We start from the raw sequence: 16,002 nt of genomic DNA, 5'->3' as shown, positions 1-16,002 counted from the left end.
GTAAGGACTAAGCAACTATCTGAAAATAAATTTCTTTTATTTACAGCTGGAAAAGCGGTTCGAGCTCTTCCTGTCCAACCACCGCCGTGATGAGAGAGAATCTGCCAAACTTGCAGCTAGCGCACGGTCTCAGTGGAAGAAAGTCAGGAACACACTGAAGTACATAAACGAACAGAAACGGTTAGCTCAGGCGAGAAAAGAGATGAAAGAAAGGGATGTGCAGCAAGATAAAAGGCGAGATTCTACAGAGATACGTTTTTGTGAAGAGATGGCCAAAATCGAGAGCGAGTCACAGCTTAACTCGCCAGAGCCCCTACAAGCAGAGGAAAGCGCTCCTAAAGAGTACAAACGCCAGCTTGGAGGTCCAGCGAAGCTATGGGCCACAAAGGCAGACGCCATTCGCCGTCAACAAGACCTCCAAGATTCTTCCAATGCCCTGGGTCGCAGGCGAACCATGGGTGACGTGGTTGATGAATTAATGCATAGGGGCGCTTACTCTGACCCCGAGGACAATCAAGGGAGCTCAGCCAAGGCGATCGACTTTTATCAGGGCCAACAGGGCCAAAAGACAAATAGAATTAGAGCTTTTGGTCTTATTCGCCAGGCTTTAGTTCTCAAAAAGCGTGGAAACCTGCCAAAATGATATTTGAATATTTTTTCTCCCTCAGCAGCTTTTTAACGAAGTAGTTATCGGTTTTGCTGTGGATAATTAACATGTCCTGTTTTATATAATTTAAAGTATATCATTGTTTTTAAAAATATTATACTGCAAGGTACTACCAGCATTTGTAATTTAACACACACATATATATGTATATGTTCGGCACCTTAAGGACGGCATACATTGATTGTGTGTCTAACCAGGGGCCATGCAAAGGTAGTTTATGCCATTTGATTGATGTTAGATGTTATGTATAACTAATCAGGCCATGTCCCCATTCCATTACTATTCAATGCCAAAGTTGTAAAATGTGTCCCGTAAAATACCCTATTTAGCATTAATTGTCGAAAACGAGCGAAAACGGGAGGAAAAAGTAAGAAGTTATAAGTACAGCAGTAAATGTGTTAAAACAGACGCCTGATACGTAAGTTTTTATTACCGTTGTTAAACGATAAAACGAAATTTTCATGGGCACTATATTGTTCAAAGATACTGCTAATATACTATTACATATATGGTACATTGTCAGAGCAATGTATCGCCACTATGCCATAAACACGCTTAGATAATTTCAACAGGCATATGTATTGAATGGTGTGTTGATTAAAATATTTTTCTGTGCAACAGCTTTGCTAACTTATTGCCGACTTTTTAGTATTCTGGCTGTATATAAACGTCCACGGTCACATAATACAGATTTGCCAAACAAAATTTCCGATACATAAAATCAGTTTAGACATACATACATATGTTTAGATAATGTTTAACAATACTTGATACTAAATGGTTAGAAAAGCTACTTAAATAGCATATTTAATATTCCAGACAAACAATGGCACCGTTTGAATTGCTTTTAAAGCTTGATACCCACTCAGTGGTCAGTAAGATGACTCTACATAATATAGAATTAATAGTCAATACTTGTACTATAGCCCGCCAACAAACACTCACCAGCGAATTTCACAGACGTTTTGACATTCAGTTGCACATTTCTATATTTTTAGTTTTTTTTCTTTTTTCTTCAAAATTATTAAAGAAACACGTGGTAAATATGTGTATTAATATCACATTGCGATTATCATCTACTATATATATATATATATATATATATATATATATATATAAAGTACACTTATAACTTCTTAAACATTTTCGATGGATGTGCCATAGGTGTACAAACACAAGATCTCATAATTTCTCTGAGTGTCATTTGGTTTCGTGAGGAAAGGGTGCAGGTAACATTCTGTAAAAAAAAACGAGTATATATCTGATTTTTTCATTGGGAGAAATATTTAAATATACACCTTTTACACATTTGAATAAATAAGAGTCATACAAATAAACAGTAACCTGATCAGCATCCCCAGATATAAAACAGTGTGGACACGCTTTCTGTGGTAATGCTACAAGTTACCCTATGTTACCTCGTATAAGTCATTCACGAAATTGCTCAACCATATATTATTTTTAAGTTTTTTGCAAACGCGTTCTTAAAAATAATTTTACGGACCAAGAAAGTTATAGCAACATTTATCCAAAATATTTCTTACTATCTCAGTGATCTTGAGTGGATACTAGAGGACGCGTATCCAGGGGGAGGCTGTTCGTGTGGCAAACGTTCAGCGTTATCATACGCTCGGTTGTGGTACACTTGAGAGTAAATGCCAGGATCTGTAACAAAGAGAAAAAATGCTCAGAAATATTACCTTGAAAGATTACGAACAATAAACAATTCCACATTCCTATATCAAACCAAAAAATCATTCTTGATGACAATGTATTAGTAATTCAAAATTTCATACGAAAGATTCATGAAGGATTTTCCTTGCATGTAAGCCAAATTTGGCATAATAACAAAAACCTTTGTTTACAGTTATTACTCATGAATGACAAAGAGTAAAACTTACCTCTAATGCTTGCTGTTTCTTTCAATTGTTTCTTCTCTAGGTGTACTTCTTTTTTGTATTTTGTCAATAGGTAGAGTTTACGAATGTAAATGCATAACAGTATCGCAGTTGCATTTATGATATTAACAATAGCTATGGCGGGGTCCCGAATATGCCAAGGTGAAAAGATTGTCACAAGAATCCATATAAGCCAGATGCCAATTGTTATCAAAGCCGTCGTAAGTACCCATCGGGACTCGTAATGATTTATTCCATTATCCCACGTGATTCCTCCAAATATAGCGGTGAATACGATTAGCACCATGACGTATATGCAGGACATGATCAGAGCCTCGTCGTAGAAGTCTGTTGGTTCACAGCGTGGGTACTGCTGCCCTTCGTATATTTTATAATTCGACTTCGGCGGAACCAATATAAGCCACTCTGTTCCAATAATTACTTGAATCAAAGTCAACGCAACGGCTATCAGGAAGAAGCTAAGAGGACTGGATAAGCGCTTGTATTTTGTGAGGCTGTCGTCTTCACCGATTCTCCATGTATTGAGAACTTTAAGAAGAAGCGCAGAAAAGCAAACAGCGTATGTCAAGCCTAGGCAAAACCGCCTGATACCGCAGACAACATCCGTTGGATAGAATATGTAGGCAAAATTATGAACGTACACACCAAGTATTCCTAACAGTAAGTAGTAGCCAAGAACTGACGTTCCAGATTTAACAGGATAAAAGCACAGCAAGTAGAACAGCAACATAAGGGTGACAAGTGCCCCCAGACCACTTAATATAGCGATGATCAAGCCCCAGTAGCCTTCCTTCACGCTCAGGAATCTGTCCTCGATGCCCGGTGGTGGCTGGTACTGGGGCTGGAATGTTGGATCAACAGTGGAGGTGTCACTGCCTTCACCACTAGGCCCGGTGAGACAGCTACATTTAACGTTAGGAGGACAGATAGAGGTTGTTATGCCAGAGCCGGGGCCGACGTATTTAGTCAAGTCGCCTTGGAATACGCCTTTCCAGGTGCCGAGCTGAAATGGTGAAATGAGTTACTGAGTTGCTACTTATTTCATGGCGCTGTTCATTACAAATGATTTGCTAATAAAGCGAGAAGTGAAAATTGAAATATTAATTTTGTCTAAACAAAAACAATTTAAAACAATTTTTGAAACAATATTTCATCCTCTAAAAGGGTTTTTTATTTCACACAAACGTAGCAGGAATAAATTGATCATACTAACCTCCTGATACAGGTAGCCCTGTTGCTCCTCGTTTTTCTTAACATTAAGGACCTGGTAGCCAATATCACCATGCCTTTCAGTGAACCTAAATGTGAAATTGGATTGCCCAAGAACGTTCCACTGGGCCGTACTAATAGCGTTGAATATGGCACCATATCTGTCCTGTTGCTGGGCCAGGCATATCGACACATCTTGTGAGGTGCCACAATCTTTAATGGTGGACATTCCCTGAGCAATCATGTAAGTAGCTATGATCGTGTGGAGCACGTAAGGATGTTGTGCGATATTTGCAGCTACCAGTCTTTCCTGCCCACTGCAAAGTCTAGTGTACTGTGGCTGAACTGATGCAGCAGAAGAATTTCTACACGAGAACGTGTGCTGCCAAAACTCATTGAACCAGTCCTCAGGGATACCTTTGGTATTTCCAGGATGAAGTTGTGCCATATACATTTTGAATGCATCCACCGTTTGTGATCTTATACGAAAAGTTATTGCTCCTTCTGCTATGGCCTCAAACCCTTGTATGATACTCATGCTGTCTGCCCACGTGTCGCTACCTATCCAAATAAATCTACTACGGTAATTCTCCCCCAGGTCGTTGGCTGCTTTGAGAAGAAGAGCAATATGGGATCGATTTGCAAAGACCACAATGACATTGACACCGATTGCTTCTCCGATTTCTTTCACCGTCTCTCTAGCGTCCTGGTCTGTTGCGTCCTGTTTCAGCCTGTGTCTTTGTGTAACGCATATGCTGTTATTTCCAGCCTCGCGTATGAAGGCATCTACTCCTCCGGTTCCATATTCACTGTCAGTATGAACGGCAACCACATAATTCCACCCTTGTTTCTGCAAGACCTCCACCATAGCTTTAGCCTGAAGCCTATCGGGCGGCACAGTTCTCAGGAAATACTTAAAAACATTTATATCGCTAAGAGCATCGGCTGTAGCACTTTGCGAAATATAGGTAATTCTAAGGGGGTCGAAGATATCATGAACCGCCCGTGTTTCTGAGGTGCCGGTGGTTATGGCTGCTACAACAGTCGCAGGATTCATAACGTCCTGCCCTTGTACGACATTACAGATACCTTGACCACTCATTAAACTGTACAGATCAGCACGGGCACGAACGAAATTATTGCACGTGTCCAGTGCCAGTCCGCCAAATTGAATGTTTGTAGACAATTTATTGTTGTCTTTATTAATCTGCTCTATTGCGTAAAAAAATGCAAGCATGTTCTGGAAGCCGGATTCGACCTGCATAGGGCCACAAGTATAGGGAGTTGTACCCATGTCATGTAGATGAAAGACAGCTAGTAAGTTTAAGTCATAAGTCTTCGTGTTTGTCTGCATGAATCGACTTTGCTGGTTGCCGAGTAATGGACATTCACTGCATCCGTTAGTGCCACAAGAAGACTGCCAGGAGACTGTAATATCAGATCGAATCTTCAGAGAGTGGGTATCATTGTAACTCCCAATCTGAAAAAATATACAAGTTTACATTAAAGCTTGTCTTGTCAGCTCCGATATCTGTGTAGTCTTCAATACTTAAATTTTCGCCAATTCACTAATTAGAAAGACTGTAGTTAACAAACTGCAACAAATAATGTTAAAACAAGGTCCGCCAACAACAGCAGATCTCGACAGTTTAAATTTTCCTATGAAATACTATAATATACCTGAAAATTGGTGATGAAATAACTTACGTTTTGGAAGTCGTAGACTCCGTTGAGGTCCATTAACTGGAAAATCGAATAACCTCTGTTGCTGTCGCCATTCTGTGTAAAAGCAAATGGTTGGTTGGCATCATCTGTAAAGGACGCCTGTTTAATTCCCTTCAGAATCTCAACTCTTTTTTGTCCAGCCGTTGTAAAATCTTCACAAGCTCCGCTGTAACGTTGCCCACAAAGCTGCACAAGAGCATTATGGATCCCAAAAGCTGCCGCATATACAGCATTAATGACGTACAGAATGTACTGATCTTGTTTGTACGACTTAGACAGAGGGATGGGCTGGCTGGTATCAAGACATTCATTTGGATAACCGGTCTCTCCGGGTAGATTGCAGTTGAAGATCTTTTGGTAGTACGCGTTGAACCATGGGTTACGTTGGTAATTGCTTGGGGTTTTGTCGTATAAATACCGATCGAAGTTCTGTACATCGGCTGTTTCAATGCCAATAGAGAGAGAGCGTAAAACCTCAGATTCTACGCCTGTTATGATATCGATATCTCGGCCCATTGTATTAGTAGCAATGAAGAAAAAATTCCCCGCTGCCTCTGCGTTTGTTTTAATTGCAGACAAAAAGAATTGCAAAACGGGCCTATCAAGCATTGTCACAACTACAGTAGCATTTCTTCTGAGAAGTTTAATAGTAACATCTGCTGCAGCAACGTCTACCGTATTGGTCAGAGTTCTCTCTAAATAGAGGTGCTGGGCTACACAGATTTTGTGCTCAGGGGCAATTTTAATCAATTCGGCAGCCATCGGTTCACCATACTCGCCACGCGAACTGACGATCTGGATATATTGGAACCCATAGCGTTTCAATATAGCAACAATTGCCCGTACTTGTTTGTCGTCTGCGGGAACCGTTCGCAAAAGATAGGGATAGGCTATTGTGTTCGATAAGTCTATAGTGCTCGCCCCATATGTTATCTGAGGGATTCCAAACACAGTCAAAATGTCCGCCATACGTCTTGTGCTATCACTTGCCAAACCTCCAATGTACGTGTCAATAATATTTGGGCTGATAACTTTGTTGTTCGGTCCTTGCAGCTTAAGGCTAGAACTGTGTATGTTTGCAATAAGAGTGCTAGCTCTGTTGGCACTTTCGCATGCGTCTAAGCCGATTCCACCCAGAGTGACACCATTTAGCTTATTTAGAAATAGTCCTTCTTTTTTGTTTACAATTTCAATCGCATAATTAAACGCCTCGAGAAGTTGGAAACCGTACTTGTCATTTATGTCGCCACAACTGAAAGGAGTTGTTCCCTTTTTGGTGACGTCAAAAATACCTTAAATAAAAATATAACATCATTATTGAACCAAACGAATACAGTTTTCAACATATTATAAACACACGATGGTGACTTCAATGTTAAAATCAATTATTCAGGTTGAACATACCTCCAAGCAGTATATCACCATCAATAAACGAGAACTGCTCCTGTTCTGCAGTTACTCCAAGGCAAGTTCTCTGGCATTCACCTACACATGCAGCCTGTACGGTCTGGTAATAGGTCTTTACAGTGTTGTCCGTAATAGATATAACATCTCTGCTTACGTCGTACGATCCAATCTGAAATACAGCGTATTTTGATAAAGTCAAGCAAACGAAATATAAATACTTAAAGACTTCTCTCATGTTCAATGTAAGTACTTTGTAACTTTGTTGAGCCATATTCAATTTCAGAACAAATCACTTCAATGTGATTATGCCTAATTGTGACAGAGACATAGTTATGACAAGTATATACTTACCTCTCTATAATATCTGTTTGTGTAACGGTATACCTTGTATCCCTTGGTACCTTCTCTTTCTTGAAAGGAAAATATTTGCTGACTCAAGTCTCTGAACGACGTTTGCGCCATTTTTGCAACAATCTTTTCATTTACATTTGGATCTATCTTAAATGCTTCGCAAACTCCTACGTAAGCTTGACCACATTTTTCTAAAAGTACTGACTCCACGGCTTGAACGATTGAAAATACAGCATTCGTTATGTGAACTGTGTACTTGTTCTGTTCATACTGGACAAGATTTGTTATAGAGTTATACGGAATTGCGCATGACACTCCGTACTTGAAATTATTTGGAAGGTCACATTTTGCAAGCGCTTGGTAATATTCATCCCACCATGGGTTCGAACTGTTCGATAAACTCGGTGTTTTGGTCTGAAGATAGTTGTCAAATCCGTTTATTGAAGAAGCATCAACTTGGATAGTCATTGACCCATCTGTAATTGCCTCAACTCCCTGTATAACATCAATGGATGTTCCCCAAGTATCGCCTCCAATAAACACCAACTCATTGTTATCGTTCGTCTGAGCAGCTTTCGCCGATAATAAATCCTTCATATACTTTGAAGGATTGCCCAGGAACACGATCACTACCCGAGCTCTGGTAGCAATGAGAAGACTCTGAACTATTTGTTCGGCGCCATTTTGGGGGCCTATTTCATGGGTCGCATAGACACAGATACCGGAAACCTCTGCAGCTCTTTTAAAGGCATTCACTGCTGCTTTGGCGTACGCAGTAGCATCAGAAACAATTTGGACAGATGTCCATCCAAAATATTCCGCCAGCTTAGCCATAGCACCAGCCTGGCGATCGTCTGCAGGAATTGTCCGATAAAGTGTTGGATATTTCATACTATTCTTAGTCTCTGTCGACGTCGCAAACGGTGAAACTTGCACCACGCCCAAAGAACCTAAAGTACCTTGGGTATCCATTGATGCCTCACTACCGCTGGTAATCCAAGCATGAATTACACCTGGATCCACTTTGTTCCCAGCCTTACTCAGACTAAGAGCTCCAGAGTGCACACTTGAAATTAAGTTCGTCTCCCTAACTGCGCTGTTACAACTGTCAAAGAAAAGTAACCCGAGTGTGGCTCCACTCAATCTCGCGGGAGCTCTTTTGGAGTTAACTTCTTTTATGGCATAAGCTATTGCTTCAGCGACTTGTATATCCATTGGATCCTCGCCAGTTTTAATGCTGCCGCACGAAAAAGGTGTGGTCCCAGGCATATGAACACCTGCAACGCCACCTATAACAATGTCACCTGGCTCATACAAGAATTGCTGGTATTGGTATAAACTCTGACATTCTGAGCATTCGTTAGTGCATTGTGAGGTGAAGTTAGGTGCACCACTGGGAAGCATGACAGCATCGACTGACAACTGTAGAATATCCGTGTTTACCATGTATTCTCCGACCTGCAAATAAAGGGCCTTCATTACCTGTGAGTTGGTACACTTGCGAACATAATCAATTAAATTAACACCAACGCGGTTATTTTGAATATCCTTAAAACATATCGCGTGCTAGGCTGTGATTTAGAACAAATGTGACTATTCATTCGCAGAAGTTTAAAATTGCACATATCATGCAGTTTTTTATCTTTATCTTTTTTAACATGCGAAACTATTACGTATCATTATAAGTAAAGAACATTTAGAAAACAAATTAAGATATTACCTGCTGGAACCCATTCACTGTCCCTTGATAATTGTACACAATATAGTCCATATCTCCTTCTCCATCCATAAATTCAAATTGTCTGCTACTTTCGTCAGTAAATGTTGCTTCCTTAATCTTTTGTATAAGAATGTTTGACTTCTCGTTGCTATTTCTGAATCCCGAGCACACGTAGCTGTAGGAGTCGCCGCAGAAATGTTTCAGTGTCTCGTGCAGCCCACGCGCAATTGAATGGACTGCATTCATAATGCTGAAATCCCAGACACCGAACTTAAATTGGTCGGCAGAAGTTATGGGCGTGGTGCTAGGATTAGAACACTGTGGCCTACCAGAGTAACTGGGATCAAGACTGCAGTTAAAAGATTCTTGGAACCAGCTTCTAAACCAAGGGTTTGCAGTGTACCTGGTCACGTCGAGTTGCTGGAGGTAGCTAGAAAACACAGGTAAGTTATAGCGTTTCAGATCTACTGACAGTGACCCTATGGCAGCGGCTTCCGAACCAGATATCATACTATTGTTATTTGTCCAAAATTCGGTGCCAATTATCACAAAGTCACCAATATGGTTAAGTGCTGATATAGCGCTAAAAAGATCCCTTGCGTCGGATGCGCTAGCAAATACTATCAAAACACTTGCATCAACTTTTTGTCTGAGTTTTGCCACTATTTGCTGCGCACTGCCGTCTGTACCGAATTCATATGATCCAGCGATACATATTCCTTCAGCGTTAGCAAGTTTCTTTAATTCAGACATCCCCGATCTCCCATAACTGTCAGCACCTTGCAGTGTTTGCACATACGACCAATTCATTATTTTCAAAATACGGATTATGGCTTTTGCCATTTTATCATCTGCGGGGATGGTTCTGGCAAAGTAAGGAAACTCTGACTTGTCAGAAAGTTCAACAATTGAATCGGCATATCCTATCAATGGTTTCCGCAAATCAGTAAGAACTCTAGCCAGGGGTAGAGAAATGTTGTCGAACAAGGCCCCAGAATAAAGGTCAACAACTTTGGGATCAATGGCATGACCAGAGCTGTCGTTTAAAGTAACGAGTCCACTTTCCATGTTTGTCACCAATGAGATGGCCACGTTTGGGTTCATACAATCGTCAAGGACGAGTCCCCCGAGGGTGACACCGCTCAGAATATTTCGAGATGCCACTTGCCGAAGTGCATATCTAAATGCTTCTATATTCTGAACAACTTCTGTGTTTAAAGCACCACAAACGGAGCCAAGAGACCCTTTCGAGTGTACAGAAGTAACCAGGCCTATCAGTATGTCCCCTGCTATGTGCATATATTCTGGTGTCTTCTGGGTAATAACACAGTTCAAGCAGGTGCCACCGGGGCATCTTGATGTGGGGACAGACGAAAGCATAGAGTTCTTTGTCGCTCCATACATGCGTATTTCGTTTGTGCGAAGTTGAAGGGATCCATCTTTATACTGCCCCACCTAAAGCAATATTAATAATAATCATCATAATCACAATAACGATAATAAAATTATCAATTATTATGAAAATAGGGTAGTGTAATTGCTCAAATAAAAAGGCAGCATAATATCATGTTACGTTCGCTGTCCAGTTTTGTATTTTCTCAGAACTATTTTTGAGTTCTTTAAAGAACCAACTTGATATTCGTTAATCTGAACTGTTGTCTTTTTTTAAAACATGCCTGGTATAGTGTTTTGAAAAAAGTCTAATCTGCTGACTTTTTTCATAGCACTATACCAGATATAGTGCTTTAGAAAAAGTCTTACCTGCTGACTTTGAAAGTTACCAATTCTGTTATTGTAATTGAAAATGTCAATGTCAACATCAATAATATCGCCATGGTCGTTATAGCGTACTCTCTGTATACCAGTAGTGAGGGACGGGATTTTCTCCTCTGAACTGTAGGTAAAGTTCGTCTTCTTCAGGTAGTTTTCGAAGAATTCATTTGCCAACATTTGGCGCAGTTGTTCACAAACACCGTTGGCACCGGCCCCGCATTTTGCACGCTGTGCGTTTTTCAAGGCTTTAGCATACGTAAAGATGGCGTGTATGGCGGAAAGGACTTGGGCGTCTTGTTCAAACTCTGATCTTCTTGTCTGTTGGGAGGGAATGTTGCAAGTGGGCAAATTTCTAAATGGCGCGTTGGTCACTCCTGGCAGTTTGCACTGGTTAACAGTCATATACCAGTCTTTATAAAAAGGATTTTCACTTGATGGATTTTCTGGGTTAATGGCAACCCAGTGATCCTCAAACTCTGTAACGATAGGACCGCCTGGTTTTACTACAATGGCACCCCGGGCGTAAGTTAAAGATTGAAGACCCTTCAGTGCTAGGCCGGCGCCTCCTACGACAAGCCATTGTAACTGCCCGCTGTCACTAACTCTTCCACTTCCCCCTTCCTGAAAAAGTTTTTTAACTGCCTCAGCATCTCCGACGTACACCACACCTGTTGCTCCTGTGGAAAGGGCACTGGATAACACTGACTGTAGCTCCGAGGAGTTCGAGGACGCGTCTACTGAAAGTACGGCAGTGATGCATATCTTGTTCTGATTCGCATAGTCTTTAATTGTCTCCATACCACTATTCCCATCGCCGTCCTTGGAATGAACAAGAACTACGTAGTCCCACTGCAGGCGTTTTAAAACTTGTACCGCCACCTAAAAGACATGTAAGAATGCATAAGAAAGTACTGTCCAGCAGAAATGGCTGGTTTTCTAAGAGATTAAAAGCCACCATTGTGAGTGCAAAAAAATTATTAAATGAATAATTACCTCAACCACTTTGTTGACGGATGCAGTGGACCTGAGGAAGTATGGAAAGCGAAATTTGTCGCTTAGCATAGCACCACTAGCCCCAAAAGAGACCTGAGGCACTGGAATTTGTTTCAGAAAAGTTGCAACTGGAACAGCTTCGGCACTATTGCGAGGTCCAAGTACACCTGAATATTAGACATGAAACGGTCGTGAAATAATTTTTCTTAAAGTTGTATTCACAATATCTAAGCTATTTTTCGTATAAGTTAATTTGAGGGGAAAATATGTGAAGCTGCGCGGGAGCGGGGGCGTGGCATGCGTGAGTGGCATTAAACCTAGATGTTTACGTTATCTGTTTTTTCAAGTGGACAATACTTTTATTTTATATTATCCAAAAATTACTAAGCAACAACAGCTGTTCTCACCTAATGTGATCGTGTCGTTTGATGTTTGACAGTAACGCTGTTGGGATATCGTCTGCGGAAAACTCTCTGTCACCCCATCAATTGCCAGCTCCTGCATTTGACATGTGTCATACATGGATAACCCTAAAATTACATGTTAATAGGAATTTATGGGGAATTCATGTATTTGTTATTGCAGTAAAACATCCATTTTTCTTCATTATGTCACACTCAAGACTGTCCGCCCATCTTTATAGTCGGTACAGTATATATATTTCCGCGACAGCTGTTTTGATATAGGACTAACATGTTCAGTGTAGGCCTATACATCTATCATATATGTACAGGGGAAAAGTATATGTAAAAAACTATAAACGATTAGTTGATGTGTTTTCTCGAATTAACATTTTATATAGATATTGATTAAAAATATTTTGATATCAAAGCGAGTTATCTATCATATTTGCATGCTTTTTGTTCACCAAGTACATGTAGTTTACCTATTTTAATGCCTGGTACATATAAATCCAAATCTTGGTTGATGAGACTCAAAGCCCATCGCATGGCTTCAAATGACTGCATACTTCCTATAGTAGATTGAGAGATAATTTGAGAAACTGTATTGTAACTGTTAACAATTTTCATTTATAGAAAAAGCATATCCCTTTTTACCTCTTTGAAATAAAGAGTCTTGTTATTTAATAGCGTGTACTGTGTAACAGACGGTGTCGATTATTTTTTAATAAAAATATTTTTAGAAATATTTAAGAATACGTATATTGACCTGCTTCTACTAAACAGTTTCCTTTTTTGTAATTCTGTAGTTGGTCTCCTATGAATATAAAGTCCCGATCAATTCGATAAGTAAGTAAGATATCAGGGAATTAGATGTTGGCGGCTGTGTAGATTACCTGTTGATATGCCACCGCAGCCTGCCGTGCCAGACCCAGGGCGGTGGAAGTCCGTCATCCCGTGAAGCAGAGCACGGGCACCTGCTGTTTGAACGTCAGCCCTCCGCCCTCCGTCATTACACGTTTCTTGGACTATCGTGGATTGGCCATGGCACGGAGGAAGACACAGTATCACTACAGCTAGATAGAGTTCATTCATTTTCAACTGAAATCGCAAGTGCATGTACATGTACTTGACCATAGCAGCAGAGTCATCATCATGTTTGTATACCGCGACTTTATTACTAACCTGTTTCTGAGATTTATTTTGATAGAACTGAAATGTGCTTTGAAGACATACATATATAAAAATTAGTGTGCTGAAACTGGCAACTTAGTAGTGATTAATGTGAACAAGACTGAAAACCGATTGGGTTGTGAAGGACACTGTGGTGCTTATGAAGTGAGCTGTCTAACACACCGACGACAACATTTTGACGCTCCTGTCACATTCCTGTGCACATAAAATGTCAACGATTCTATTAATCCAATTTCATTCGTTTTGCTAAAAAAGGGGGGATTAATGATAATAAACAAATAACTGACCAACTTGAAAGAGTGGAGAAACACATAAAATGAGACAGATGCGGTTACATTTCAAAAGGGCGAGGCACAGTTTACAAAAGTAATTCTTAGACGCACCCAACGTGACGCCTTTTTCTAAATTTAGCACTTAAGTAAATAACTTCGTTGTGTTTACGCAAGGGGTTTCAAAGAGAGAATATTCAATTTAAGGATATGTAAAAATATCATTGTGTTCATCACGTAGGCTTTCCGTGTGCAGCTTTATACGGGAATGAACCTTGTAAAATACATCAATTTAACATATGACATTATTTATAATAAATATACATAAGGTTAAATCAAAAGATTTCAGTCCGCTTTTTGGTATGGTAAGGTTAATGTTTTAGTGGCGCGTGTGGGACTTCCTCATCTCAGCTTTCCACTCTTTCCTTGGCCATCTCGTGTGTCCAGTTTCTGTATAGATTAACAGTAAATAGCCTGACAATAATTTATTTCGAATTCATAGTTTTCTTGAAACCTATTAAGTGTATGGTGAATCATACCCAAACACTGCCGGTAGTGTTCCACCTGAGCGGGTCTTGGTATTGAATAAGAATATGACATGTTGCCCTTGTCACGTAATGTACTGGTACTTGTCTCTCGTCTATTTTAACAGAAAAAATGCCTTCTGCTATTGAACATTGAAACTGAACATGCTGTCTGTTCTGGTCGATGTCCATAAACAGTAGCCTGCAGTCCCTTTTTAAGCATTTGGCAGACACGTATTGTTATACTTATAGATGACGTATTGGTCCGTCTGCTCTGTTCAAATCTCAGGTCTGACAGCCTGTTTGTCTCAGACTACATTATGTTTCGCAAACAATCTCTCTTTTATTGAAACTAACTGTTCAAAAAGGGCGCAGGCGGAAAACACCACCCTTTTCCTGAGACCAGCTGGGCCTATGCATTGTATACTGGGGTTTGACCTGACGTCAACTACTGGTAACTTCACTATCTAACACAACATCCAGTTTCTATGCCCCTTGGCTCCATCGCCTCCTTTGAAGGAATCCACTTATGATACAGTCCGAGAAATATGCTACTAGGTAAAGATGCTAGTCAGCACACGCTCATAAGCAATACCCAAACAACATACAGTATTACACCAGATAGACAAGGCTTACAGGGTGGGAGTGAGGGGTGTGGCGTTTTGGGGCAGGGATGGCGATGGAATGGTGAATGGTCATGTAACATGACAACAAAGCTATAACATAAGTCATGAACAGTCCAGAGAATTTAAGGGGGAAAATGATTGAAGTTGTTGAATATAATATAGGATATGGCTGCACACTATATGCGTGACCTTTTGTTGTTTGTCTCTACCCGTTTTTACTGGTGTCACATTACGCAGGTAAAACTTCTACTATAATAACAGTGCCCGCGATGTGATCTACTCACCTGTATTCAAACCTTTAGAAGGTCACCTGTTCAAGATATGACAGATCTTCTTTAACCCTCCAGACTTTTCACAAATACATTTAATTGCAGTTTTCCATTTAGTCAATGTCTCTGTCACTGTGACTGACAGTGCTACCGTGTATCCAGTAGCACCTCTTCCTTAACTCCTGAAAGGGGCTTAGGCCTACTACTAGCACAACTCAAACAATGCTAACAGCGTGCTTACAGTTCACGAATTAGCATATATGCGTTCACCTTATGGGAAACTTGCCTGACAGGTTTGTGAACGATACCCTACACGCGCATCTATTAAAAGGCTCGACAATTCCAATAGTATAGATTTATGGGAGCTTAATGGAAATTTAAAGGAACTTGTCATTGGAATGTGACTGCTGTCGTTCTTTTAGCAGTATTTCATTTTTTTGTATAATCAATCTCGTATTTGTTATCTCTTTGTTGCACAGGTGATAACTTTATATTTGAAAAGTATAATTTATTAGTCAAAGACCTTTTGTTTTAAAACAGACGGAAGCTATTTAAGTCTTGATAAATGGGAAGGTACTAGTATGAAAAATATAAGAAAAATCCAGTTTGTTAAATATAGACGTATATCTTACAGATTGCGGTGCAACCCTTTGTTTGCTTGCAAAATTAGGTGGTGGGGTGACGGCAGGGAAAACTTAAAAGTGTAGAAAACGCTTCCAGTATCAGTTAAGATAAAAGATCGAAGGAGGGGAGAGGGGGCACGAACCCTTGTGAACCCCTTCAAAAACCAATCACAGTCTTCTTTTTTTGAAGATACTGACACTTCTCCCACTATCTTTCCGAAGCCTTAGGTTTGAACAGGTTGTAAGCATGCTAGCCCGTACTCAGAGGGGGCTTGGAGGGCTCGAAAAGACTTCACTTTTGACCGGAATAGGTACATGTACGCTCTAAATCG

At 40.3% G+C, this 16,002-nt stretch overlaps 2 protein-coding genes across 5 annotated transcripts in view; one reads left to right on the top strand and one right to left on the bottom strand.

The window, feature by feature from the left end:
* Positions 1-1,285, top strand: part of LOC106163964 (uncharacterized) — a 28,788-nt gene extending 27,503 nt beyond the window's left edge. For all 4 annotated transcript variants that reach the window (XM_087002660.1, XM_087002653.1, XM_087002664.1 and 1 more), the window contains one exon: positions 47-1,285. In XM_087002660.1, coding sequence (XP_086858786.1) covers positions 47-643 — 597 coding nt within the window. In that variant the 3' untranslated portion in view covers positions 644-1,285. The remainder of the gene's footprint in view (positions 1-46) is intronic.
* Positions 1,078-15,314, bottom strand: LOC106163963 (uncharacterized). Its single transcript, XM_013541706.3, has 14 exons — positions 15,063-15,314; positions 13,062-13,266; positions 12,651-12,737; positions 12,172-12,294; positions 11,765-11,931; positions 10,760-11,650; positions 8,999-10,453; positions 7,279-8,736; positions 6,925-7,096; positions 5,503-6,812; positions 3,800-5,275; positions 2,569-3,589; positions 2,212-2,332; positions 1,078-1,904 (listed from the first exon to the last, which is right to left on the bottom strand). Coding segments are annotated over exons 2-14 (8,481 nt in total). The 5' UTR covers positions 13,261-13,266; positions 15,063-15,314; the 3' UTR covers positions 1,078-1,903.
* Between the last annotated feature and the right edge of the window lie 688 nt (positions 15,315-16,002).

Source organism: Lingula anatina, chromosome 1 (assembly GCF_051362555.1).
Source record: "Lingula anatina isolate TDL-2025a chromosome 1, LinAna3.0, whole genome shotgun sequence".
In the NCBI taxonomy this organism is placed as follows: Eukaryota; Metazoa; Brachiopoda; class Lingulata; order Lingulida; family Lingulidae; genus Lingula; species Lingula anatina.
The sequence above is the reverse complement of the archived record's forward strand: the minus strand, read 5'-3'. Positions and strand labels throughout refer to the sequence as shown.